The 24,976-nt window shown below is 41.6% G+C and overlaps 1 protein-coding gene across 8 annotated transcripts in view; it reads left to right on the top strand.

Annotated features, from left to right (window-relative positions):
- SPSB4 (splA/ryanodine receptor domain and SOCS box containing 4) overlaps positions 1 to 24,430 on the top strand; it is a 226,757-nt gene extending 202,327 nt beyond the window's left edge. For all 8 annotated transcript variants that reach the window (XM_030216659.1, XM_030216656.1, XM_030216662.1 and 5 more), the window contains exon 3: positions 23,364 to 24,430. In XM_030216659.1, coding sequence (XP_030072519.1) covers positions 23,364 to 23,491 — 128 coding nt within the window. In that variant the 3' untranslated portion in view covers positions 23,492 to 24,430. The remainder of the gene's footprint in view (positions 1 to 23,363) is intronic.
- The last annotated feature ends 546 nt before the right edge of the window (positions 24,431 to 24,976 follow it).

Raw genomic sequence — 24,976 nt, 5'->3', positions numbered from 1 at the left:
CATATTAGGACCATTGCTCAATCAATGACTTATTCCTGGTATGGAGTATAAGACCTTCATCCATGAATATACAGAAAGGTATACTCAACTTTAATTTTCTGATCTGTGGAAAGCTAAAAACTTAGTTTTAAAAGCAAGACATCATACGTCATTTAATGCTAAGGTGAGTGTGGAGCTTCATAATTCATCTTAGCCTGTTTAGCATGTGTTTGCATTATATATGCTGCAAGCAGGTGGTATTTGTTCCTTTCTAATGCATTACAGTGCACTAAAAAGTTGCCTTTTTAGATTCATGTGATTTTTCTTAAAGTGCTCAGGTTTCAAAATCTTATATATTTGTATTGGTATCCTTTGTAAATCTTGTCAGCCATTTTTGAACTAGTGAACCCCTGGCATATAACTGCAGATGGTACTAAAATGGCTGTCAGTCTTTCAATAATGAGAGCTTGGCACCTGTCACTTATGTTTCTAAGAGGGTATACAATAGATCCCAGATGGCTGTATATCATGAGATGGGGGGAGGGGGGAAGAGTCTTGATTAGAGCTTAGAAGAGAGAAAATATTGCTACACATTGAAATGGTATCTCTTTGATGTGAATACGAAACTTAGACACTCTGATAGTGGTATTGAATGTGTCTAAGATGTTTCAATTTTACATTTGGCACAGAATTACCAGGGATTCTATACAGAATCAATTCTTTGTGTTTGCTTTTTTGGTGGCTTTATCGGTTTAATATTGCATCAATGTTAAAGAAATGAACTGTAACATTAAATACAGAGGGTTTGCCCACAAAAGAGCAATTGTACAAAAAAAATTCTCCTGTCCCCTCCAAATATAGAGAAACTGTTTGGGAGGCATCCTGCACACTGGTGTGGATCAGTGTTTCCAGCTTTTCAGATATGAAACATGCACCTTTAAACTGAGTACTTGTGTCTATGGTCCTGCTGCAGAAGGGACATTCAAAGAGAAACATCATGGGGTCTGTAGGGGTCTTTTCCTGCTAGCTCACCTTTGCTGGTCTGAGGTCTGGCTAGGCCTGAAACATCTTTTCTGAACTAATGGATTCTTCAGCCTGAGGCCACAATACAAAATGAACCAGCTTTTCTACAAAGAATACTACTTGGCACAGCTGGGCTGGTGACTTCATCCAAGGACATGATGTTTACATTCACTAGCCTTTCAGTTATCACCTGAGAAGGTGTGGAGGAGCAGACTTCACAGAGACAGTGTCTCTGGTACATCTGTGAACCAGAGGGGAGGGGAGTTTGGTAGTGCCAGCCTATTACTAAGATGATCTTGCTGGAAGCCCACAAGGCCCCTCATTGTCATGTCCGTGGGTAATGTGGATGGATGTATTCGGTTGGTGATTGGTCCATGTTGGTCACCTGGACCCAGAGGGCAGTGCGAATGCTGGACATGAGAGAGAGAAAAAGACAAAGAGAAGATTTTGTGGTGTATGCATATCTCTCAGGAGAAAGACTGAATTGCCAGAACACCTGTGAACTGGATCTCTGTGCTGAGCACAAGTTCAGAAGCACTCTGTGGCTTTCTATGAACTGATTAAACCAGTAGTTTTACTGAACAGAGACCTTGGACTAAAACCTGACTGACCAGATTCATCACACCTTCTAGACTCCAAATCTATGGACTGCGAGGGTGAGAGACAGAACTTTTCCTTTTATGCTCAGGTTAGTTAGTTTTGGTTTTTTGCCTGTGAAAGACTGGTTGTCTCAGTGCCTGTGGTCAGTAGCTTAACTTTGCTGCTAAGCTGGTAATCGCTTCTTAGGATATATTGTAGTTACATATATACATATTTACATATATTCATATATCTATTGGTAATCTTTAGTATTTCTGCACAGTACATATTTTTGTATTTTGCCTGGTTTAGCTCTATTCCCTTTGTGAAGACAAACCTAATTAAATAAAAACTGCTGCCTTTTAGCGGTGTTGGGAGGGGCAGGCACATTTGGAGGAGCCAGAAAGGGGGAGGCAGAATCACCTGCATCCTGGCCCGTGGTCGGCTCAAGCAGTCAGGTGGACCACATAACTGGACATGCCAACAGGCTGCTGTGGTGCAGTTTGCAGAAGCCAACAGCTGAGTACAGCTACCAGGCTCCCTTTGCCCCTCCTAAGTTGGATCATTTCCAACTTTGGAAGCGGGGTTAGGGAACACACTAGTCGGTGCCAATGCCTCTCCAGCAGCAGCATCAGGATCCACCATCCTGATGTCTTTGGCAGGAACAACATCCATGATTTCTGATGTAGACTTGCTGCAAAGGAGCTTTCATAATCCTCACCAGGGATCATGAGGTTGCTCTCATCCCTGGATCTGGGTCCCAGAGGAGTCCTCTTACTGATAGCTATATGCCTTCTGGGGCTTGTTAGGTACTTGTGATCTGGATAGGCCACTGTTGGAAGCAGGGTACTGGACTAGGTGGACCATTGGTCTGATCTAGTATGGCTATTCTTATGTTCTTAAACTTCAAGGTCCATTGATGGAGATCAGTCTGTCATCTTCTAACTCTGATTTTGAGACAGAGGTCCATCTTCAGAAGCAGGAAAAACAATACTCCCCTGTTAACAGACTTTTCCAACAGGAAGAACTTTCCTACCTTATTGATTCTGTGTCAGATCTCCCAGACCCCTTCAACCAAGCTATCTGAAGGAAACCCTATTCTAGATGGTCTCTTGGGACCCCCAAAACACTTTCCTCTGCATAAATTGCTCTACTACATGATGCTGACAGAATAGGAGACCCTGATGGGGCCCTGTGGGTAGCCAAACGTTTGGACAGGTTATATCCTTTTCGCCCCAGAGGAGTTGGACAGATACAGGAAGTACCCCAAGGAGTATGCCCTCATCTTGGCAGTCACTAAAAAGGTGGCCATGCCAATCCAGGAGGGTTCTGTGCTAAAGGACATGCATGAAAAGAAGGTGGAGCAACAGCTGAAGCTTGGATTTTAATCTGTACTGTCGGGGGGGGGGGGGGGAGCTCACAATTTGTGGCAGTGGTGTGACGAGAGACGTGTGCTGGTTGCAGCAGTTGCCAGTCCTCAGAGGTGACTATTTGCTGGGCCTAGGCTTGAAAAAAGGACCCCATTGTGTGCTGCTTTTTTGCTACACAGATTACAGTTAATAGATATTAAATATAAAAATAATGTGAATCAATTGATAGCAGTATAGTAACTTGGAATTCATTTTTTGTTTCCTGTGACTTGGTAAATAGTGGATAGACTTAACTTTTCTATCAATCTGGGATGCTTGTTTTGTTATGGCAGCTTTTCTTTAGCCTGGCATTTTGATTCCTGTACAAATTGGTTTGGTTGAATTTGTCTCAGCTGAATGACCTAAGTCATGTGTAAAATTATAATTAGTAAGAAGTTGTCCTATCCATTTTGTGGTGTTACTACATACCTTTCCACTCCCTCTGATACACGGCCTCCTCACTGATGAATGCACAGTAGCAGCAGACATATCACAAGTTCACCAAGTGTTGTCTCCGTGCTTGGACAATAAGTGTATGTTTCTGTACCTGTTCTCATGGCATCATATTACAGTTACTTTTCTGTAACTATACCTGTGTACGTCTACAACTGTCCACCATGCTTGACCCTGCCTCCTGTGCTTTAGATGCAGGGCCGTGCCGATGCGGTAAGCGGGGTAAGCACCACAGGAGGGCGCCCACCTCTGGAGGGCGCCGCCGCGGTGCTTACCCTCGCCCCGCGCCACCGAGGCCTTTAAATCTTTTACTTGCAGTTGCAGCAGCGTCTGTGAAAGCGGAGCGCTGCCGACGTCTCCCTTCCCTTCGCGCTGTTGGTTCCCTCAGTGTCCCGCCTTCTTCTGACGTCAGAAGAAGGCGGGACACTGAGGGAACCAACAGCGCGAAGGGAAGGGAGACGTCGGCAGCGCTCCGCTTTCACAGATGCTGCTGCGACTGCAAGTAAAAGATTTAAAGGCCCCCAGGGCGCGCCGCAATCATCTTCACGGAGGGGGGGGAGGGGGGGCGCCAACTGTTCGTCTGCGGGGGGGGCGGCACAGACCCTTGGCACGGGCCTGTGTAGATGCTACTGTTTGTCTCTCATGGGGCTTGTGAGATAGACATTTTGAGGGGCCTAGGTAAGTAGGCATAAATATTCAAGAGGGGAAGCACAGAGTTTCCCTTGGGCCTATTGAGAAGTGTAAAGCAAAGGGATTCAGTGGGGGAACTATGTAGAGGCTCTGCATCCTGCATAAGTAACAGTAAATGACGGCAAGTAAAGACTGCATAGCGCATCTAGTCTGCCCAGCAGGATGGCCAGAGCTGCCAACTGTCACACACCTTCACAATTGAATATTGGTGTCACAGCCAAGGTAATCAGCAATTTGTCACTATTCATAGCGTATATTGGCAGTTCTGCTTGATGCCATGATAGCACAACACCATGCCAGTAGTCTGAAGAGTAGTTTTATTATTATGGCCTCGGCATAGTCACAATCATGATCAATACGTGATTAAACCAACAGCCCAGCCATATTACTAATTAACATTATTTTGTTCTCTAATCCCAACCTTAATGTCTTCCCTTTCCCATAGAGATACACAGCACCTACACTCATAGCATGTGATATAAAATCAGGGCTTTTTTGAGGGGGTACTGAGTACCGGCACCTTTTCCATTGTCTGCCAAAATTGACCCATGGATCCCCACATTTTAATGAAAGAGTTCAGGCTCTACACACCAATTCTGCCTAGTCATAGATTCTGTGACTGGTTGCAGGGGGCCTTGCTATTGTGAGGTGGGTCCCTTAGTGATCACCCCACCCCTGAAGGGTGGCCTATCATTTGAGTACCAGCACCTTTTTTGCTAGAAAAAGCACACTGTATAACATAGACATACCTGATCCTAGCCTGTCTGTGACATTTTCAGGACAGACTGTAGAAGTCCGTCTGGCACTGGTCTCGCTTTTGAACTATCCACTTGAGTTGATAGCCCACTTCAGTCCATCCTAATCTACATGCCTGGTATGTTTCATGCTGTGGTGAGTTTTCAATCCATCCTGAATAACTCCTTTAATAAACCTTTTAATAACAGTTGTTTCAGAAAACTCCAGGTGAGTGTGTGTTGCTTTTTGTCCAAGGCAGGCTGGAAACTGGAGGGGTGAATCAGTTTACCTTGAATGTATCCATATGTTTTATTTTCTTGATTACTATTTCTCCTCTATACCTCTGAGACGTATGCTCTTCCTACAACTTATTAATATTTGTAGATTTTATAAGCACCCACAATTCCATTATCCAGCTTTGTTACTAAAATATTAAATAGCATCAGATTCACGGCTGAGGGAAACGTGTCGGTCCTCTCAGATTGATACTGAATAATTTATTACTCTCAATTTTTTTCAGCAAGTTGTGTACCCACCTAACAGAAGGGTTTCAACTATGTTTACTTTAAATATCATGCGAGATGGTAAAAACCTTATTGAAACTCAGATCACATCTCCTCTTCCCCTTATCTGTAGCACCTGTTACTGTTTGTTTCAGAAGAACATCAGATTGGTTTGGTGTTTTTTCCACAAATATTTAACAGCTTATTACATCAAATTCTTCACCAGTAGTTTAATGGGTGAGTTACTTTGATAAACGTAAGACAACAGATTTATGGGAGGTTGAAGTAATTTCTGTGTACTAGCACAATCTAAAGTGCTATATTTTATATCCTATTTACTGCTCTGTACAGAACAGCCATACTGGGTCAGACCAATGGTCCATGTAGCCCAATATCCTGCTTCCAACAGTGGCCAATCCAGGTCACAAATACCTGGCAAGATCCTCAAAAAAGTACAAAACATTTTATGCTGCTTATCCCAGAAATAGTGGATTTTCCCCAAGTCCAATTTAATAATGGTCTATGGACTTTTTCTTTAGGAAGCTGTCCAAACCTTTTTTAAACTCCGCTAAGCTAACTGCCTTTACCACATTTTCTGGCAACGAATTCCAGAGTTTAATTACACATTGAGTGAAGAAAAAGTTTCTCAGATTCGTTTTAAATTTACTACTTTGTAGCTTCATCGCATGCCCCCTAGTCCTAGTATTTTTGGAAAGCGTAAACAGAGACGCTTTACGTCAACCTGTTCCACTCCACTCATTATTTTATAGACATCTATCATATTCATTCAGAATATCAACAGTAGCAATGTTCCATTCAGAATCACAAATAGTAGCAACATTCCATGTAGAACCCTAGAGTAGCAAGATTCCATTCAGAATATCAAATAGTAGCAACGTTCTATGCTATCAATCCTGGGGCAAGCAGTGGCTTCCACCATGTCCATCTCAATAACAAAATATAGACTTTTTCTCCAAGAACTTGTGTAAACCTTTTTTTAAACCCAGATATGCCAACTGCAGCAAGTTTCAGAGCTTAACTGTTCTTTGAATGAAAACATATTTCCTCCTATTTGTTTTTAAAGTATTTCTATGAGCCTTAGGTAAGTAATACAGATGAAGGTGACTTAATACATATGTTTTATTCATGCCCTTACTAAGGGGCCCTCTTACAAAGCTGTGATTGGGCTACCTCACATCAAATTGACCCTACTGCCAGGATAGTGCGGGTGTCAGGCGGTAGGTTCCTAAGTTGGCGTGTGCAGTTTCCCGTGGTAGAAAATCGTTTTCTAATGCTGGGGTTGTTCTCGTCAGTAATCGGCAGCGTGTGGGCCCTTACCACCAAGTAAGGTGGCGGTAAGGGCTCAAGCAGTAAATTGCCATGCGCTACTTTTAATATTAGCACATGGCCATTTACTTCCCCATTTTAAAAAAGGCCTTTTTACCCACTGTGGAAAAAAAATGGCCCAGCACATGCCAATTTCACGTGCCCAAACTAGCGTAGATCACGTTTCACTGCAGCTAGTAAAGGAGCCCCTAAATGTTACTTTTTGGTGGATGACCTTTCTTTTGATACATATAAATGAGTGCAAAGCAGCTGAATACAGTAACAAGTACTCTATAATGGAAAAAATATGGTCTCCTTTATCTTCTTATTCATATTTTCATTGATGTTCCAGGATCCGTCCCTAAATTTTATTTTGGTTTTATAAATTTATACATTTCCTGTTTTTGGTACCAGATATTTGATATTCATTAAGCAAACAATTGGATACTATTTGATATTTTCAATAGTGATCTTTGGTGTGATAAATGTTTTATTATTATATTTTGACTAATGATTGGAACTGTATATTTGTGACTCTTCCTATGCTTGTGATTCTCTACTAATTACTCCCCATAATGGACATACACAGTCAACATGGAGTATGTTATTGTTAATGTTCACTGTTATTTTTCTAAAAATTCATAAAGTTTTATGATCTTAAATTTTTTTAAAAAATTAGGTTATAAGTATTTTGCAAAACATCAAAAGTAAGCCAATTATTTTGATCTAGGAAGTTTTAGAATTTCTCAAAGTTCTGTACTGATTTGCATGCCATTGGGCCATATGTTGGTATCATACTAGAACTTTATTTCCCAGAAAGGCTGTCAGTTTTAATCCTAGGTTCAGGTCTCTCTAGAGGTGGAAGCTCTAGTATCTGATTATAGATCAGAGCAACAATATATGTAAATTTACATATACTGTTTTAAAATGAAATGAGAGATCCACAGGATGTTGGTTTTTATAAGCAAAAAATCCTGGAATTTTCTCAGTGCATCTTTTTTAAAGCTTTTTTTTTCCCGACCATAGGGGTATACAAAGAATATGTCATGTCAAACCACTGCACATTCCTCTTAACTCCACTCTGCCCCCACTCAATTTGTACTGACCTTTAAATGCATCCACTCCGCTCACTGGTCAAGTCTCTCTTGTCATCCTCCTTCTCCTCCACTGCTAACTCCATGCTTCGCTCCTTTTCTCTCGCGGCACCTTATGCCTGGAATAGACTTCATGGACCTATATGTCTAGCTCCATCTCTACCGGTTTTCAAATCTATGCTGAAAACCCACCTTTTCACTGCTGCTTTTAGCTCCTAGCCACAATTGCCCTCCCCTTGTCTCTTCCTCCCTTCTCATCCATTACTTCCCTCACCCATAACTGTCTTGTCTGTCCGTTTATTTAGATTGTAAGATCTTTTGAGCAGGGATTGTCTTTGTATCAGGTGTTCAGCGCTCCGTGCGTCTGGTAGCGCTATACAAATGCTAATAATAATAATAACACTGCTGCCTAATTTATTAATGGCATTGGCAGATGAGAGCTAGTTAAAATTATGATTTCACACAAACCTAACTCTAAACCAGAGTTTGGCTTCTCCCTTTTGGGGCCTCTTTTACTAAGCAGTGGTAAAAAGTGGCCTGCACTAATTTGGATGAGTGAAATCGGCGAGCCTGGGCCATTTTTTTTACCACGGTGAGTAAAAAGGGCTTTTTTTTTTTTAATGGGGCAGTAAATGTCTGTGTGCTAATATTAAAAATAGCACACAGCTGTTTACTGTCTGAGCCTTTACCGTCACCTATTTATTTGGCAGTAAGGATTCACGCGCTACTCATGCAGTACCGCGGGGCACCCGCGCTACTCTGGCAGGCGTATCGATTTGGAGCGCACTACCACACATGTTGTTATGATTGGTGAAGTAAAGATACCCTTTTTGTGGAGGGGTTTTTTTTTTCGTAAGATTTGCCAGCACTTCTTGTCCCCTTCCCCATCCCACTCCCCCATATTTATAAAAATGAATATTTGCTTTTGATATATTAAGCATTTTCTATAGTTTCCTCAGTCGTATGTATAATTGTTGTCTCCTTGCCTGGTGCAATAAAGATGTTAACTGGAAAATTTTAGCTTCTCTTATTTTTTTTTTTCTTTTGCTACAGATGATGTAATTTGTTCTTTTAAGTACTGTTTGCCTCCCAAAATATTTACTAACCTCATTTTCCTTATCTTATTCAAAGTTTTGCCGTGATTGCTTGGAAAACCTGCACACATTCTTATGAGCTGAGATTCATTTTCCAATGATTGCTCAATTTGAGCTTAGAATTCAAAAGTAACATGTACTATTAAGTAGTCTGAAGTGGAATAATTTGTGAATCTGAGTTTTGTAAACAGAGAACTGCAATCAGAATAGGACCCAGCCTGGGGCAAGCCCTATGAGCATAAGAGTAAAATATAGGTTATCTTGTACTAGTTAGTGTTTTCCAACTATTAGTACTGATGCTTAAGTACAAAATTGACCTCTTTAAGTGTGTTTCTTCTGTGTCTTATCTGGCCTACATTCTAAATATGTGTTTATTATTGTAGTAGTATTGCTTTCCGTGACATGTATCTGTCATTGAATATAGCCACATTGAGCCTGCAAATAGGTGGGATAATGTGGGATACAACTGCAATAAATAAATAAATATAGTACTGTGCCCATATACACTTTATTCTTGACTAGTAAAAAAGGCCCGTTTCGGTATGAAATGAAACGGGCGCTAGCAAGGTTGTCCCTCTCTCCCTCCCTCGCTCTCTCCCTCTGTCCCCTCAAAGTCCCACAGCCCCCTTTCTTCCCTTCAGATTTCCAGGCCAGCCCTCCCTCCCTCTCTCTCCCTCCTTCCCTCTGTCCCTCCCCTGAGTTCCAGTCCCCCCTCCTCTCTGTCTCACAGACACATCCTTGCAATGCCTCCACCCACGGCCCTCCCCTCCCCGACATTGGCCCCACCGATCCCCCTATGTGCACGTCGCCAAACCCCCTCTGCTACCCTCCCTTCCCCCCCCCCTCTTACCGGGGTCCCGGCGGCAGCAGTGAAGAGCCTCGCGGGTCTGCTGCCTTCCCTTCTCTTCGCTCTCAGCTCTGACTCTGGTCCCGCCCTTGCAGAAACAGGAAATGAGGGCGGGACCAGAGTCAGAGCTGAGAGCGAAGAGAAGGGAAGGCAGCAGACTCGTGAGGCTCTTCACTGCTGCCGCCGGGACCCCAGTAAGAGGGGGGGGGAGGGGAGGGTAGCAGAGGGGGGTTGGCGATTTTGGAGGGGGGCGACGTGCACGTAGGACATCTGTACCCGCTCCTGCTGTTCTTCAACATGCGTCTCTCAAGGGATCGTAACCCCCTGCTGAAGTCAGGTAAGCAGGGTTGTACTGCTGGCCAGTGACATCAGCAGGTGGTTACGATCCCAGTGAGACACTTCAGAACATTCACATAGCAAATTATATTAGATATTCTGCCTATTTTATTTAACTCTTATACTAGTTTTTGTAGTACAGAGATATTTTTGCTTATTTAGATAACTACTGTACACTACTTTGCCTAGTTTTGAAAGAAGAGAAACTTCTTATCCACTTTTATATGCGCTTTTCTGTGTCTGAGTGGATTTCTAGCAGAAAAGCTGGCCTTTTTGGGGGGGTGTAAAACAATGGTCTACAGGCAGATGATTTCTGGGTAGTAGTGATGGGTAGGAATAAGTTTCTGCTGTTGGGAGAAGGAAGGGAAGTGAACGTGTTGTGCTAGTTAAGACATAATCACCCTAATTCTATATATGGTGCTCAAACTTGCAATCACAAATTTGGATGTGCACCTAATTTGCATACATAATTTAATTCACAAATAAGCCAATAGGTTCCATTAATTGAGTACTAATAATTAATGTCCATAACTGGTGCCAATTAAAGATTTTGTATGCGTTTTTAGGAGCCAGGATCTGCATATAAATTTTACACACAGCTCAGAAAAGGTGGCATTGGCAGATCAGGGGCATTTCTGGAATTTTCGTGGTTAACAGAATGAGGGAAAGCTGCACCTAATTTAGGCACTGGAATTTACACAAGGTTTGTTGGTGTAAAATCCTCTTGCCCAAAACTAGGCGGAGATCCTGCCACCAAACACTATTCTATAACTGGACAGTTCCGAGTGCTATTTATAGAATAGCACTTGGTGCTAACTTTTATCGGCACCCAAATTTGGGTGCCATTTATAGAATTTTGTCCAGTATACCAACAAAATAAATACAAATGGATGATTGAAAATATTGTGCATAGTGCAATCACAAAATTAGTAGTGCTCATAAAACAGCTAGGCAGACAGAAAGGGGGGTCTTCTGCCCTGTTGTTCTGTCTGGATGTTCCATAAGGAGATGCAAATAGGTCATGTGGAGGCTCATTTTCAAAGCACATTAACTTACAAAAGTTGCATACATAACATACATAGTAACATAGTAGATGATGGCAGAAAAAGACCTGCACGGTCCATCCAGTCTGCCCAACAGTAATCTAAGTCTATGTGCTTTGAAAATGAGCACCTAAATGTGCAGGTAAACTTTCCAAGTGAGCTAATGTTAGAATACTGTTGATTATAGATGGGATACAGGTAGAAAGAGCTAAAATTCTAAATGGACTTGCTCTGCCCTTTACACATAAGAACTGTCATGAGTATTATGCATTGATATGAAAATTCTTATTAATTGATTTACCATTGTATTGTGCTGGTGCTTATCTATTAGAATATGAACAAGTTAAACGGTAAATATAATTTACAAATTCAGTTATTGTTCTCCCAGTGATGACGAAACAGTCTGAAACACACGAGCCTTAAATATTTCAAGAGCACCCCATAGAACTCACAATCTGATTATGGCCCCGAAAGATCTGTTGTTCCATCAGATTTTGCATGTTTGTTTGCTGCATCTTTCCCATATCAAATATCTAACATCTGTTCACCAGTATATGTTAATTTTGCGCATGAAGGATAAGACACAGATTATATAACGAACATGTTCCATTATTCATTGGCATCTTCACTTTACATTCAGCACTGTTGAAGCATTTACTCACTGTGTATTTTAGCAGGATGTCCTTGAAAGTAGTGTCAGTCTCTTTAGCTAAAAGAAAAAAATGCATGTAGTATGGTAATCAGCTATGATAGAATGAATCTACATTTAAACATTACAGTTATTAGCTCATCTATGGTGGTGAAAGATTCATTAGATTTCCAGTTTCTTCATTAAGCTTAAGCCTTCTGGTAGCAACATTCATTCATTAGCATGCAGTCATTTTGGGCACCTTAGTGTGTGAAGAATTGATTATACATGCATTAATTTGTAGGTTAATGCACAATCAATATGTACTTGTAAAAAACAAAACAAAAAAAAAAAGATTAAAATGAATGTGTGAAACACTGGAGAAACACTTGAACCCCCCAAATAAACAGAACTTTTTTTTGCCCATGCACATCTTTATTTTCTGCAACTTTGAAAAAATGCTAATACACCATTATGGAGGATTTTTGCCAATCCAGGAATTATGTTATATTTTTATACTGCATTTCACAAGTTCTGATCAATGAAGTGCCAGCACTCTGGCTTTCGACTACCTTCAAAAATGACATCAGTTGGTAGCCTCTAGATGTTGATGGGAGAATCCTTATATAATCATACTTGAGATCAGGCCCGGGACTGCTAATCTTCAGGAGGTTGTAAGATTTTTCTCACCAAGCTTTCCACTCTCTTAACCCAGTCCATTCCAAAGCTGGTTCTCTAAACCAACTATCTTGCGGACAGCATCTTCAAAAGGGACAAATACAAAATGGCAGAGGTAGTGCAAGACAAAGACAAAGGCAACATATATCAAAGAGAAATATTTTATAGAAGTTTCAAACTTGATTACCTCACTTTAATTCCAGAGAGGTCCATAGTCACCCTCTTACTCTGTTATATTCTTCACCATCCTCTCTGACTAGTCCTATGAATAAATATAGTAGGGTATAGGCACAGTCTCGGAAAAGGTTTCACTTTCTCCAATGCTTATGACTGCAATGAGGCCCTGAGGCTCAGATGGCAGCACTTCAAGGTCAGATTCTGGTGGGATGTGCATGGATCCATAAGAACCCTGTAGATGGAAATATTACCAAGTTGTTTCTCCAGCCAGTGAGTTGTTCCTGGACCTTCAACAGATGGAAAGTGCCCATTGAAATTACATATATAGCCTAGTCTCCGTACTCCAAAATCAAAATCACTCAAAAGAGATGTGGAGGGTTCTCCATTCCCTCAAGCACTTAACCAGGGCAAAGACTTTAAGCAGCCTCTGTCTCCTGTATACTTTGGAATCTTCCCTCAATTACTTGTACAAGCTGGGATAGTCAGATATAGTTTTATTCCTAGAATTCCTGAGTATAAATGGCTAGGGCTTTAGACTGGGAGTGGCTCTCCCCTAACAGATTTGGTCAGTGGCTGGAAAGGCTTGAATCCAAAGACAAATATTCAAATGAGACTGGGTTTTATATCCACCAATGAGAGCTCCCTCCTAAACCATTATTCTTCCCTTATTAAACTACTGGACATGGGAGATACTGCAATTTGTCTAGAATTTAGAAAGGGGCAGAAAGGATCAAATGTGTACTACCTAGGTCTTCTCAGCAACCAGTGATGTCACAGTGGTGTGGAAGAGTAGCCTAATGGTTAATGCAGTGGGCTTTCATCCTGGTGACCTGGGTTTGATTCCCACGGCAGCTCCTTGGGTAAGTCACACTCCATTGCCTCTCATACAAAAACTTAGATTGTGACCCTCTAGGGACAGAGAATATACCTACATATCGTGTACAGTGCTGCATATGTCTTGTAGCACAATAGAAATGATTAATAGTAACATCATACTGCTTTTATTAGAACCTCTGGAAGTCTCTGTAGGAAACCCATGCTGCAAGATTCCAGTGTCTACACTCGCAACATACATTAATGCTCTTTACTAGTGAAACAGTCCCATCATCAATAATGGGAGCCATGCTAAACATACGTTAACATTTATCTGAGGTTGATAATAGATATCCCAGTTACCAATTGACTTCTGCTGTTTTGACAGATTGTAATTGGCCTTACTGGATCTGCTGAGGGTTCTAGAATAAATATTTTCATGTCCCCTCAAGTTTATAGAAAACAACTCTTGATGAAGGCTTCATTCAAAATTTTTATTTTTCTAAAATACTCATCCTCCCTTGAACACGGTCATTCTCTTCCCTTGTCATGTCCCTTAGTACTAATATCCTCGCCTTGATTTTTTGCCCCCTTGTTCTCCTATCCTTTTTGTCCCTCCCTATTTCTCATTTTGTCCTTCTCTGCCCCCTTCCTTTTGTCTCCTTCCCCCTCTATTTCACTCTGTTCTTTGAGTGATGACAGAGCATATTTTCACCATGCACTCTGCTTCTTTCTGGCCTGTATGAACTGGCTCCTTGTAGAGGTTGGTCTTTTTCCAATTCATTCAAGCTGGCTCTTGGGAACAAATCATTTCCCTTTTCTGGCCTGTCAACAATGCTCCCCTCTTTCTGTCCCCACAGGATCCAGCTGTCAGCCTGAAAAACCACTTCCTCCTGGCCCAAGTAAGCTTGCTCATCATTGCTGCTCTCTTGCTGTGGAATCAGCGCCGTCTGTCACTATCAGACTGTGGCTGCTGTGGCTGTATTTGAAAAGCATTGGTTTCTGGTTTTGTTGCAACAGTAGGAAGTAATATTGAAGCAAGCCAAACTCTCCAAAGTGCAAATATGCTGCGTTATATACTTGCAGAGGAAAAGACTTCAGAGCTCCGCTTTCACTTTTGATGTTCTCAGAGTGACAGCTTCGCTATCCAGAATTCAACGGTTAAAACAGGTTTCTGAAGTGTGAACTTCTGGTGAAAAAAGAAAGCGAAGCCAGAGGTTTTTGACTCATGAAGAAGCTCACCAAAAGTTCACACTTCAGAAACCTGTTATAAGCGGTGACTTCTGGATAGCGACGCTTTCACTCGGAACATTAAAAGTGAAAGCGGAGCTCTGAAGTCTTTTCCTCTGCAAGTATAACGCAGCATATTTGCACTTTGGAGAGTTTGGCTTGCTTCAATAGTATTTTGAATTGTATTCTTTAGTAAGCTCCAAGTGAAGAGTGAATTAACAGTAGGAAGTAGAAATGATTTGTAGGCAACCGCAGGCTTGCGTCGTGGACTTTACACATATGAAAAGGGGAGAAAAAATGAAGGTGTGTATGACATCTTCTGCCCTCCTAAAAATTGGCAAAAGCCATGATAACATTTGCTAAGTTCTGAACATCATAAAACAAGCATATGTAGTAATACATATTAAGTAAAGGTAACTATATATAACAAAATAAATTATATACTCTATGTATATATACAAATTCTATGAGGGTAATTCTATAGTGAGCCACTTACTTTTAGCAGCAGGAAGGCACTGAATGGCTTCTTATAGAATACATAGTAGCAGAAAAGTATGTCACGTGATTTGATGGGCAGAGTTTAGACAGTGTACAGAGGTACATCTAAATTACAGAATTCTATCACGTTGGCATTCACATTCCATCGCTTATCATTGAAACATAACACCAGGATAACAAACAAACTACTCTGATGACCTGCATGTGGCAATAACCGGCCACAGCTTTATTTTTGTAGAACTTTAACATTTAACATTCCTACCATTTCCCCATTACAATATTCCCTGACTTCAGAACATTCATCATTAACTGACTTATAATACCCTGTTCCCAGGATTCATGACGGTATTGAATATGAACTCCCACCCCTTCCATTTCTTCCCATTTAGTACTATTTCAGTTAACTTACCCCAAAGTAATCCCTCCTATGGGTATGGTTCACAAGAACACCACTGCGACGAGATCCCAAGACACTACCCTCCCCTCCCCCCTTGCCACCAAACTAAGCCAACCCACCACCACAAGGGGAAGGCGAGAAGGTCCAAAAAAACACCTTCCTGACTGGGCTTCTCACAGAAAACAGTGAAGCCCACCAAAAGCATGCTACTCATTCTCTGCAGCTACATACTGATTAGTACAGACCATCAGAGTCCATATTTCTTTGTCTCCACCCCTCCTCTCCCCCTTTTCATTACCAACTTCTTCTAACCCTGTCACGACTAACTGTTATGTCAGCTTGGCCACGTTATAGCTCCTTCGTTGTTAATTACTTAAGGAACCACTTGTATATGCTAACATTTAGGCATGAGTATTTACACCAGCTATAGGGCTGTTGTAAGTGATCTTACCTTAATGTATGCTGTGAATTTGTACAGATGATGGAAAGCAATTTAAAGCCACTGGTAGTTCTTTGACATGCAGTTAGACTTGTCAAGGGGATAGCACCTGCTTAGGTTATTAGAGGGGCAGAAAGCCAGCAAAGAGCAGTTCCAGGATATGGGTTGTCTGTAGATGTAATGGAGAAAAAAAACAAGACAGCTACCTTGGCCAGATGTCATTCAGTAACTCTACACTGATACTGTTTTCAGTGTGAGAAATAACAGAGCAGCTAGTTATGTTGTACATGCCTGAATTATTTGACAGAGTGTAGGCCATAATTAGAATCTCTACCTTGAAATAGCAGAAACTTGCTGGAAGGAAAACTTTGCAGGGCATTTACAAATTATGACGAACTGAAATGTCTGCATACACCATACTGTTGCTATAATAAGCTCTGTGCGGAGTACTGCTGGAATCTGGACGGAAACACAAGGTTTCCTGTGAAAAGGCTGGCCACGTTGCATTTGGGTACCTTCCCATAGGGTGAATTCATAACCAGTTAAACTGAAAGAGCTATTATTGCAATTCGCTTTTCTTGGTTTCATGATGTGCTTAGTATTTTGCCTGTTTAATTACTAGAAATGGCAGCATTTGAATCCATAGCCTTTTTGGGGAAAACTGGAGAATATATATATTCTGCCTTAAGTCTTTTGAGTTGAAAACCAGTGTGTTCAATTTCAGTGCCCTTTATATGAGACAAGCCGTAAAGCCCATTACAACAGGCGACATTTCTGTTGTGCGTAATGTAATGAAATAGCCAAACAGGCAATATGTTTTATTTCTGAAATGTAAAGACAGAGTGAGAGTGTGTATATGTGTGTGTGAGAGAGAGACAGAGAATGTGTGTGTGTGTGTGAGAGAGAGAGAGAGAGAGAGAGAGAGAGAGACAGAGAAAGTGTGTGTGTGTGCATCTGTGTGAAAGAGAGAGATTGTGAGAATGAGTTGAGAGAGACAGAGAGATTATGCATATATATATATATATATGTGTGTGTGTGTGTGTGTGTGTGAGAGAGAGAGACAGAGAAAGTGTGTGTGCATCTGTGTGAAAGAGAGAGATTGTGAGAATGAGTTGAGTGAGAGACAGTGAGAGAGTGTCTGTGTGCAAGAGAGTGTGTGAGTTCAGAGAGAGACAGAGAGATTGTGTATATGTGTGCGTCTGTGTGCGAGTGAGTGAGTTCAGAGAGAGACAGAGATTGTGTATATGTGTGTGTGAGAGAGACAGAGAGTGTGCGTCTGTGTGAAAGTCTCACTCACACACACTCGTACATTCACTATCTCCTCTGTCTCTTGCCCCCCTCCAGCCACTCAGCGATTGTTCTATCTCCCCTCCCCCCCTCTCCAGCCACCCAGCGAGTCTCCTTTGTCCCCTGCCCCCCTCCAGCCACTCAGCGATTGTGCTCTCTACCCTGCCCCCCCTGTAGCCACCCAGAGATTCTCTTCTCTCCCCCCGGCCCCCCCCAAGCACACACCGATTCTCCGTCGCTTTCCTGAGCTTGCCTCTTTGTTCTTGGCCTGCCCGGTGCCCCAGCCGAACAGCTGATCCACGCCGGTCCGCTCCCTGCTCTGCCGCTCTCACTCCCTGCATCATCCCTTCGCCGATGCAGGACACGGCCAAAACTTGACACTGCCCTGACCCCTCAAATGAACAGTGCTGGTTCTTGATTTGCCCGGCAGCAGGGTCGATCTGGTCCTGCTTCTAATTACGTCAGCAGAGACCTGTGACGTTACGCGCATGCGCAGAACAGCTGCGGCACGTCGGTCACTTTTCATTTATATAGTAGGATGGATAGATATGATTTTAGTAACGATTTAGATAACAATTCTAAAGTTGTTTTTTTTTTTCATCTTTATGTTCATATTCCCAGGAAAAAAAAATCTACTCATCCACCTAAATAAAATTGATACAGAATATTTGGAACACATTTTCAGTAGATCTCAAAACTTTTGGAGTATAGTGTACAGAAATCTTCAAAATTCAGCAGGAAATAACTGCATAGATCAAAAAAATATCAGGCATGGATTACTTAGTGCTACAGTTCACTGCAATAAACTTTCTGGAGAGCATTTCAAGACAAGTCTGGAGTAATGTAAGATATTTCTTGGAGCCTTCTCGCTTTTCAAACATCAAGCAGTTTCTTGAATGCCTGGGAGCAGTTATGTTGAAAGTACCAGAGAGATTGCATTACATATATTCAGTTCAGGTCTCTACAGATTTTCTTAGGATCTAGGAGCCATTCTTGGGAGTATTTGAAATTATTTATTTATATTCATTCCAACAGTTTCAGCTTCTGGTCATTAGCCATGTGCCCCAACCCCAGCAACAGATCAGTCTCCAAGTATCAGTGTCATCTCTTAACTTCTGCCTTATCTTCCATCCACACCCTCAGGTAAGCTCTGAGTCCCCTTTTCTAGCATCAGCTCCCATTTGCTATCTCCACCGTTTGCTAGTGTGCCCCCTTTGCTATCCCCATTTTTCTTGGTAACTGCCGCCTTCTCCTTACCAGTTCCAGCATCTGCGGGCCCCTATTCCAATCATCTTCCGCAGCCTCCTATTGGCAATCATAAATCCCCCCCACCACACACACACAGGGCAGTGGGAGCTTGTGTTTTCGTTGCCACTAATCCTGTCCTCAGCCAGCTCTGCCCATCAGCACCGAGCAGGAGTTGAAAAGGCGAGAGAAAGTTTATATATATATATATATATATATATATATATATATATATATAATCAAACATCTAAACGGCAAGTGACCGACTCACCTGCAAATGCGCAGTAGAGACTTCCCACTCTGTCCCGCCCTCGCATCAAGATGTGATGACGTCAGAGGGTGGAACAGAGAGGGAAACGGAGTCGGAGTCACTGTCGGACGCTGCCGCATGGAAACGAACATCGCGCGCACCAACCTCCACCCTCCCCCCCCCATCCCCGCCGCCGCTCCCACCCTCCTCCGCATCGGGCCCCCTGCACTGACCTGACAGCGCCTCTCACCTCCGGAGGGGGGAGGGAGCGGCGGCGAGGAGGGTAGCTGGAAATCTCGCCCGTTTTTACAGGCTTAACGGCTAGTATATACAATATTCTCCAGTTTGATCCCATAGTACACAAATCCACTTGTCGTTTGTAACTCAAGGTGTTACATTCAGGTACAGTAGGTATTTTTCTTCCGCTGGAGAGCTTCTTAGCATTTAAACTTTAGTAAGAGTGCCCCTAAGTTTGTACCTGAGGCAATGGAGGGATATGCGACTTGCCCAAGATCACAAGGATCTGCTGTGAGATTTGAACCAGGTTTCCCTGGTTTTCAGCTCACTGCGTTAACCATTGGGCTGCTACTCCAATAGTTGTGACTCTGGGCAAGTCACTTAACCCTCCATTGCCCCATGTAAGCCGCATTGAGCCTGCCATGAGTGGGAAAGCGCGGGGTACAAATGTAACAAAAAAAAAAGTTACATGTTTAAAAAAAAAATCTGAATTCTGTTGCTGAATAACTTAAAACCTTAATTTCATCTTTTTTTTTCTTCCTTTAGATTTGTTTTGCAATTATAAACTTTGTTACATTTTACTCTCAAAATATTATTGTGTAATATTGTTGTTAGAAATGTGCCATGCAGAGAAAGACATGTCATTCATCCTTTATTCTTAACTTTGTCAAATTTAGTGCAGCTTCATTTTGGGTAAAAGGGGCCATGCGCTAGCGGTGGCGGCTGTTTTTGCCGCGCGCCAAGACCCCTTTTACTGCAGCGAGTAAAAAGCCCCAAAAAAGAAATAGCCATGCAGTAAGTTCCCACTTGCCATGCAGCCATTTTGGAGGGAGCCCTTACTGCCACCCATTGAGGTTGGCGGTAAGCGCTTCCGTGCTAACCCTGTGGTAACTGGGTAGCACATCACACTGCTCGATTAGCACCAGGTAACCCCCAGTGGTATTGTTTTACAGGAAGATCCGCTAGCTGCAAAAATGGTGTGCCCTGGGGGAGGAACTACCGCCAGCACCCGCGTTGAGCTGGCGGTAGTTCCGGGTTGCCGTTCAGCAACACTTTAGTAAAAGGGGCCCCATAGATTGCTTTGTCAGATGTCTGAAAGGCTGAAGAAAGGAAGCATAAAGTGTATTGAATGTTGTGGGTGGAAATTGCCACGGAAGGGGTCTTCAAGAGGTATCAAATAATAAGCATGAATTGGTATCAATAACTAGAAATCTGACTGTTAGAAATATTATGAACATGGTGCAAAAGTAGCATCATTGTCAGAATTAAGGAACTTTTAAAGGCACCATAAAGTGTCGTCATCCAATGTCTTGGTTCAATTCGTGCAATTTTTTCATTGAAAAGGTGAACTTAATTCCACATATCATTTGTTTCCCATGCTTTTTAAGAGTTGTACAGAAACAAATCTGAATTGAGTCAGGTAGGTATAAAGTTGGTAGAGAAACAATTGTGATGTGTCATGGCATTTGATGAGAAACAGTGTAATTTGGAATGGGCTTGTTGGTTTATGAAGTGTAATCCACTTTCATTTTTTATTTGATAAATTTAGTAAGAAACACTAGATTTTGCACTTTAATTTCATGTGTTAAAGGGCCTCTTTTTTACAAAGTGGCAGTAAACCCAATGCGGGCTTAACCGCTCACTAAAAAGGAAGTACCCAGCGGTAATCACTGACCGGGTAACAGAGGGTTAGCACTGGAGCCCTTACCGCCACCTCAATGGGTGGCAGTAAGGGTTCCACCCCGAAATGGCTACGCAGCAAGTGCTTCACTTGCCGCATGGCCATTTCTTAAAATAAAGACCTACCTTTTACCAGCTGAGGTAAAAGGTGGCCTTGGCGCGCGTCATAAACACATGCCGATACTAGCACAGGCCCCCTTTGTGCAGCTTGTTAAAAGGGGCCCAAAGTGAGTTAAGGCACAGCAAGTTGAAAAATAATGCAGCATCAAATGAGGAGCATGCCCCTTAATGCAGTTGTGTGCTAGCAATTGCCATGTATTAAAACATGCATTAAGGGCTAGATTCTATATATTGCGCCTGAAATTTCCACATGGGAAAAATACACCTAGGTGTATTCTGTAAAGCATGCCTAAATTTTATAGAATAGGCTTAAATTTCCACATGGTATATAGAATAATGCCTAGTGCCTCTCTATGTGACCAAATGTAGACATGGTCATTTATGCCTTGTTTTACTTGGCGCAAATCCCGATGCCTAAATTAGGCGTAGAGCAGCTGTATTCTATAACATGCATAGATTTTAGAAACATCCATGCCCACTTTTCAACTTTACGACTTAGCATTTAGGCGCACCACATTACAGAATAAGTTTAGCGAGTTGTGTGCATAAATCTTAATGCCACTTGGTGCTGATAATTGGCTAACATCCAATTAACAGTGCTGATTAGCTAATTAACCAATTAAGTTATGCACATTGTTTTGAAATAATCTTTGATTTCAACGTGGAAATTAAGGCACCATAAATAGAATACCGGGGTAAATGCTTAACAGACCTTTGGTAAAAGGGACCCTATGGAAATTTAAGTCTTAAGTGCTTTGAATGGGTAGTTTGGTAAGCTAGTATACTTTGGGCCTCATTTTCAAAGCATGAAATTCCATAGGTTATTATGGAACTTTGTAAGTCCAAGTGCTTTGAAAATACACCTCCACGTGTACTGAATTAATGTCAGGGACAGTAGGTTGTATTCTTATAACAGGGGAAAGTATCTCTTGGTCTTGTTGCCTGCTTAAATGACAGTTGGTTCCTCCCAGAGGCAGTGTTTCCAGATGGGTTAGTTTTACTCATACCAATAATAGTAATAAACTTCATCCCTAAGTCACTGTTCCTATGAGGAGTCTTTGAAATTGCTTTTAATACTACCAGATGAAAATGCTCCTCATTTTCATTTTCTAGAATTTGACCCTCAGAGCTTAATGCACACCAATAGATTGTACCTGTATTAATAGGTTTATTTACATACAGTAAAATGTGCGCTAACAAGTTCACATCTATAATGTCTACCATCATCCTTTTCCTAAGAGAATATTTCTAATGCTTTTCTTTAATGACTAGGAAAAAAGGCCCGTTTCTGACACAAATGAAACGGGCGCTAGCAAGGTTTTCCTCGGAGTGTGTGTGTTTTACATAGTGTGTGTGAGTAAGTGTGTGATAGAGAGAGAGTGAATGTGTGTGTGTGTGTGACAGAGAGAGAGTAAGTGTGTGTGTGTGTGTGAGAATGAGTGTGTGCCAGGGGCCCCCTCCCTCCCTCCCTCTCTCCCTCCCTCTCTCCCTCCCAGTTCCAGGGTAGTTGTCCCCCCCTCTCTCCCTCCCTCCCAGTTTCAGGGTCTCCCCCCTCCCTCCCAGTTTCAGGGTCCGCCTGGCCCCCCTTCAAATTCCAGGGTTCGCCCTCCCTCCCTCCCACCCACCCACCCAGTTCCAGGGTTGTTGCTCCCCCTCTCTCCCTCCCTCCCAGTTTCAGGGTAGTTGCCCCCCCTCTTTCCACCCCCCCCTCGAGCCACCCTACGATGTTTGTGAAAAATTAGGGAGCTATGTAGTGTAATAAAACACACCTGCATGGCTGTGAAGCTGACTCTGTGGCTTCACTGAAGTGAAGGGTTCGTCAGATTCGTCACTGTCACCATCTCTCTCGGCCCCGCCCTCGCGCCTCTGATAGGTCCACCTCCCTCAACGTCAAAACGTGATGACGTTGAGGGCGGCGGACCTATCAGAGGCGCGAAGGCGGGTCAGAGAGAGATGGTTACAGAGCGACGAACCTTACGATCCGTACGAACCCTTCACTTCAGTGAAGCCACGGACTCAACTTCAGAAGGTTGAAGGTGCCTTTTATTATAGTAGAGAAATGTTTGTACAAAACAAATTAGATTTTTTTTTTAATCGGCTCAATTTTTATAGCATTTTTGGTAAAGAATTTTGTGGAAAAAATACAAAATCTTTATACACTTTTATACAAAGGCCAACTCTATGGGATATTTCCTTTTGATTTTTTTTTAATTGTTCCCTAATATTTGCATCCTCTAGTAACACTAAGCTTTCATTTTGACTAATTGTGTGGTGTATGGCAGTGTATTCACAGCAGGCATAAAGAATTCAACTAAAACTTGGGCTCCCTTTAATAATGTTTATGAATATTTTGACATTTATATCCCACATGTTGCAATTAACATTGTTTCAATGTGGCTTACAAACAAAATAAAGTAAACATTTGATGAAATGTTGTGTGGCAGGAAAGAAGGAAGGAGTACAGAATGACGAACATGAGATGGGATCCATCCCTTATTCAATATTCTACTGTGGATTCCTGCAGTAAGATGTAGAGGTGACTAAATATATTTTTCTCTGTTTTCCTTTTTCAGCGGAACCTCTGCCTCTAATGGACTTGTGCCGAAGATCAATCCGCTTTGCCCTTGGCAGAGATCGCCTGCATGACATAGAATCTTTACCTTTGCCTCAGTCATTGAAGAATTACCTACAGTACCAGTAGAAAATCTGGAAGAGAAACCTCTTGCCTTGGTTGGACAAAATCAATGCAAACGGCGAAAATTGTTTACATCAAAATCTAAATCTTTACAGTGGACACGAGCATTATTTAATTTTTAATATATTTTCCATAAGTGCAGCAGAATATTATGAGAGCTATTGTAGGATATAAATTGTGTGGTTTAATCAGAATTGTTCAGCATAGATATCTTGATGCTTACAGTATTAAAGTTTTGATGGGAAACCACTGAGATGGGAATAACTTGACTTTTGGAGAAATGCTCTCTGGATCCCCAATGAAACAAAATGAGAATTATTTTAAAACAACATGGAAAGAGCAACAATACATTAAAGGAATGAAGTCTCTACCATATGTAAAAATGTTTTAAATAAGTTACATTACACTATTATTTTTTATGAAAGTACAGTGAAAGTGACTTTTTAAAAATAATTCTATAAGAGAAACTTTGGCCCCAGATTTCCAAAATAACAAGTTCCTCCAAGGTTCTGCATAATAACAAAGCTGTTCACTCTATAAGATTTTAGAATATTTGCCTTTTGAAAAGCTGTTCTTTTTTAATTCATTGGATGGATTAGAATTTACTTTGTATAAATCCAATACTTGGTCTTTTTAATGTGTAAGTGATAAAAGGTTTATTTATCTGTTAGTTTTTTGGGGTCCTTTTTGAACTTTATTTTTTTTTTCCATTGGAGGAAAAGGACTGGTTTTGAGCTGAGATTTCATGTGTTTCCAGCTGGAACCATGTTTAAAGATGCTGCTTTTAATTTTTCTCCCTAAGTCTTTCAAATGATCAGTTTTCTAGTTTTCAACTGAAAATTGTTGCATTGGAAAGATGTTGAATGTTTAGATGGAGCTGCCTTCAGCACATTTTAATGTGAACTTTTACTGAGTGAATGGAGAGGATTTCTAATAAAGTCTACTGTCCAAAATAAAACTGGTCTTATATTCATTACTAACTGGCAGAAATATTTAACAGATCAGAGTTAAAAAAATTGATGATAATTAAAAAGGCACTGCCATCATATAAATGTTCACAAGTAAGCTTGTTTACAAAGTTTTCCTAAGAGTCAAATAGCTAAAATTGCTTTTGAGTTGAATCAGTACTGTGGAAAGTCTTTTATGACAGCTAACCAGAATAAATTAAGGGGGAAGTTTATAAAGTGATTTAAAGGGCCCTAACATGGTTTGACTTAATTTACCATGGTGATTTTTAAGTCACCAAGGGTTACGTAGTAACATAGTAGATGACGGCAGAAAAAGACCTTCACGGTCCATCCAGTCTGCCCAACAAGATAAACTCGTATGTGCTACTTTTTGTGTATACCTTACCATGATTTTGTATCTGCCATTTTCAGGGCACAGACCGTAGAAGTCTTGCCCAGCACTAGCCCCGCCTCCCACCACCATTACATAGTAATAAGATGTAAGACATGCAAATGCATGTTTTGCATCTCCATTACTATGTAA

Source organism: Microcaecilia unicolor, chromosome 10, assembly GCF_901765095.1.
Source record: "Microcaecilia unicolor chromosome 10, aMicUni1.1, whole genome shotgun sequence".
NCBI lineage: Eukaryota > Metazoa > Chordata > Amphibia > Gymnophiona > Siphonopidae > Microcaecilia > Microcaecilia unicolor.
Note: the sequence above shows the minus strand (reverse complement) of the source record. Positions and strands in the feature narration are given on the sequence as shown.